We start from the raw sequence: 4,564 nt of genomic DNA on the forward strand, positions 1-4,564 counted from the left end.
GTGTGCTGTCCAGTTATTGTTGAAATTTATCGCCAACAACTCATAGACACCTACTGTAAAGAATCCAGCCATATACAGAAATATACATTTATAACAAAGTTCCATATTCGAATACTTAGAAATATTTTGAAATATAGTTGCCAATAAAGGTGTATTTTTCAATTAAGAACCGAGTTTATGAAAAGGTTGAATGTTGATTCAACTCTAATTTACAAGTAGGAACTGAGTGTATGTAAATGTTGATGCGGGTGTATTTTACAAGTAAGAACTGCCATTATGGACAGGTAGAGTAAAGATGCAGGTGTATATTACAAATTAGAACTGAGTTTATGGAAATGTAGGATGCTTTATTTTTTGCTTTAGTTCTCGAATATAGCTGAGGCTTTTGGCTATTAAGCAAATATATAGTAAACGTTTCAATCATCTTATTTAGGGCTTGGTCTTCTCGACATCATCAGCTCTCTCCGTAAGACTGACGAAGACGAGGTTTTCATTCAGTGTCACGTCTTCGACAAATCGAAATTTGCTGACGATGAACATGCAGAGAGTTTAGGTTTGAAACTGACGACTAGCCACTACGATCTCTTCCAGTCCGTGTTTGACAAAGTAAGTCAAATTGTTATGACGACAAGTCACTATGGTCTCTTCCAGTCCGTGTTTGACAAGGTAAGTCAAATTATAATGACGACTAGTTATATTGTTAAACATGGACTGGACGAGATTGTAATGGTAGATGACATATCTTGTCAAATATGGACTAGAAGAGATCGTAATGGTATATTCAAACACAGACTGGAAGAGATTGTAATGGTAGATGACATATCTTGTCAAACATGGACTGGAAAAGATCATAATTGTAGATGGCTTACTTTATCAAACACAGACTGGAAGAGATTGTAATGGTAGATGACATATCTTGTCAAACATGGACTGGAAAAGATCATAATGGTAGATTAATTATATTATCATACACACAGACTGGAAGAGGTTGTAATGGTAGATGACATATCTTGTCAAACATGGACTGGAAAAGATCATAATTGTAGATGGCTTACTTTATCAAACACAGACTGGAAGAGGCCATAGTGGCTAGTCGTCATTGTAAGTTGACTTAGCTTGTCAAACACAGACTGGAAGAGGCCATAGTGGCTAGTCGTCATTGTAAGTTGACTTAGCTTGTCAAACACAGACTGGAAAACACCATAGTGGCTAGTCGTCATTGTAAGTTGACTTAGCTTGTCAAACACAGACTGGAAGAGACCATAGTGGTTCATCTACCATTACAATCTCGTCCAGTCCAATGTTGACAAATGTTATCTACCATCACGATTTCTTTCAGTCCATGTTTGACAAAGGTCATCTACCATTACGATTTCTTCCAGTTCATGTTTCACAATATAAGTCATCTACCCTTACTATCTCTTTCAGTCCATGTTTGATAAAAGCCATCTACCATCACGATCTCTTCCAGTCTATCTCTGAGAAAAGTCATCTACCATCACGATCTCTTCCAGTCTATCTCTGAGAAAAGTCATCTACCATCACGATCTCTTCCAGTCTATCTCTGAGAAAAGTCATCTACCATCACGATCTCTTCCAGTCTATCTCTGAGAAAAGTCATCTACCATCACGATCTCTTCCAGTCTATCTCTGAGAAAAGTCATCTACCATCACGATCTCTTCCAGTCTGTGTTTGACAGTGTAACTCATCTAAGATTACAATCTCTTCCAGTCCATGTTTAACGAGATGAGTCATGTATCATTACGATTTCTATCAGCCCATGCTTGACACGGGGTTGAATGCAGGTATATCATGTTCCTCTACCTTCTCTAGCAACATAGTTAGTTTCCATATTATCATGGCAGCAACATGATCATTGTCGAGAAGCTGCTTTTACTTGAAAATACCACAAAGATTAGTCATCTACCATTACAATCTCTTCAGTCCGGGTTTGACAAGGTAAGTCAACAAATTATGACGATTAATCACAACGATCTCTTGCAGTTTGAGGTTTGTTAATTACCAATCCCTCGACTTGAGGATCACCTCTACTACGTCTCACTGATATGTTTAATATGTCTTAGAAGTCCAATTCTTGAGCAAAACATCCATCTACAAAAGTTTCACGTTATTTCGCTGGGGAGGGTAGACTGTGAGTCTAGATTTCTTTCATTTTCCTTCCTTTTTTCTGCTTCATATGCACAATGCTTTGAAATGGGTTGCCACTAGTTTGAGGTTGCTGTGACACTGGTCTCGGTCAGTGGCCAGCTCCTATCTCTTGATTACGATGTCTGTTTTCTTCAGGCATGTCTTCAGATTATCTTTATAGCATTTTTTTGTGGTTACTCTAACATCCATGACTGAATTGGGAGTAAAGAACTTGTTTTGATAGGCGGTAATTAGACATCTTCCCACAGTGTCCAAGCCAGCAGATTTGTTATTTGACTACACATGACTCAATGCCAATAATGTTTGTTTCATCCTCACTGATGCTTGTTTGACAATCTTCCCATTTGATGCGAAGGATTTTACAAAGGAGTCATTGATGATATTTCTTAAGACATTAAAGGTGTCGAGATAGATAAACAACGTTTCACATCCATAGAGAAATGTGTGGATGGTGACCGCTTTGTAGACGTGAGTTTGGTGTCCTTGCGGAGATCACAATCAGTGAAAACACTCTGAAGCAGTTCCAAAGAGAGACATTTACGCATCAGATTCTGTGATGAATCTCTGCTCTAAACCACGTGGCTTGTGAGATAAAGGAAGTTCTCAACTACTTCCAGATGTTCTACTTCGGTAGTCATTTCCAGAGGGTCGTATTTGTGGTCTGGTGCAGGCTGAAAGAGCAACTTAGTTTTTGAAGGTTAAAGGAAGAGTGTCAAGGTTTGGTAGGCTTCTGGACAGAGATTCAGCACAGGCCAAAGATCTTCCTTGTGGAAAAGTGGCACAGATGTCTGTGTATTGCAGGTCAAGAATGGATGTTTTAGACTTTGATTGGCTTATAACGCTAAAAATCTGCTTTCGATAACTCCAGAGAGCAGAGCACAGATAGCCCATCGTCTAAAATTGTGCTTTACAACAACCAAACAAGCTTCAGTTTCCTTGGCAACAAGAACATTATCATTATTATTGATTTACAGGTAAGCTTCAGTCCTTTGACACCAAGAACATTATTATAGATTTATATACATTGGCATTACATAAGCTAAGTATTGCAGGTAAGCTTCCGTCCTTTGACAACAGGAACTTTATTACTGTTTTATAGAAACTGGCATTACTTAAGCTAAGTATTACAGGTACGATTCAGTACTTTGACCCCCCAAAACATTATTTTTGTTTTATTAATTCTAGTAATGCATAAGCTAAAGTATTACAGGTAAGTTTCAGTCCCTTGATTTTCTATCAAACAGTAATAATTCTCCAGTTGTCAAAGGACTGAAGCTTATCTGTTACACTTAGCATATGTAATGCCAGTTTCTATAAAACGGTAATAATATTCCTGTTGTCAAGAGACTGAAGCCTACCTGTAGTACTGAGCTTATGTAATACCAGTATCTGTAAAAGAAAAATAATGTTCTTGGTTTGGTGTCAAAGTACTGAACCTTACCTGTAATACTTAGCTTATGTAATGCCAGTTTCTATAAAACAGTAATAAAGTTCCTATTGTCAAAGGACGGAAGCTTACCTGCAATACTTAGCTTATGTAATGTCAGTTTCTATAAAACAATAATAATGTTCTTGGTGTCACGGGACTGAAGCTCACCTGTAATAATAAGCCTATGTAATGCCAGTTTATATAAAACAATATTCATGTTCCTGTTGTCAAGGGACTGCAGTTTACCTGTAATAATAAGCTTATGTAATGCCAGTTTATATAAAACAATAATCATGTTCCTGTTGTCAGGGGACTGAAACTTACCTGTAATACTTAGTGTATGCATTACTAGATTTAGTAAAACAATTATAATGTTCTTGGTGTCGAGGGACTGAACCTTACCTGTAATACTTAGCTTATGTAATGCCAGAAAAGTTTCGTCGGAACGAATTTACGGAAAATTAACTAACGAACGGAGACGTAACAATACTGAGCTTATGTAATACCAGTTTCTATAAAAGAAAATAATGTTCTTTGTATCAAGGGACTGAAACTTAACTGTAATACTTTAGCTTATGCATTACTGGAATTAGTAAAACAAAAATAATGTTCACAGGTAAGCTTCTCTCCTATGACAACAGGAACATTATAATTGTGTTTTAGAAACTGGTGTTAAATAATCAAATTATTACAGGTAAGCTTCAGTCCCTTGACACCAAGAACATTATTATTGTTCTATAGAAACTGCCATTATAGAACTCAGTATTACAGGTGAGCTTCAGTCCCTTGACACCAATAATATTATTGTTGTTTTATAGAAACCGACATTACATGAGCTAAGTATTACAGGTAAGCTTCCGTCCTTTGACAACAGGAACTTATTATTGTTTTATAGAAACTGATATTACATAGGCTAAGTATTACAGGTAAGTTTCCGTCCTTTGACAACAGGAACTTATTATTGT

General features: G+C 36.9%; 1 protein-coding gene across 1 annotated transcript in view; it reads left to right on the plus strand.

Moving 5' to 3' along the window:
- Positions 1-433: 433 nt before the first annotated feature.
- The window catches only part of LOC106475921 (inverted formin-2-like), a gene marked incomplete at both ends in the record, with an annotated part of 19,708 nt that continues 15,577 nt past the window's right edge, over positions 434-4,564 (plus strand). Inside the window, one exon of the mRNA XM_013936595.1 lies at positions 434-606. Coding sequence (XP_013792049.1) covers positions 434-606 — 173 coding nt within the window. The remainder of the gene's footprint in view (positions 607-4,564) is intronic.

The sequence above is a fragment of the Limulus polyphemus genome, unplaced genomic scaffold (genome assembly GCF_000517525.1).
Source record: "Limulus polyphemus unplaced genomic scaffold, Limulus_polyphemus-2.1.2 Scaffold9435, whole genome shotgun sequence".
In the NCBI taxonomy this organism is placed as follows: domain Eukaryota; kingdom Metazoa; phylum Arthropoda; class Merostomata; order Xiphosura; family Limulidae; genus Limulus; species Limulus polyphemus.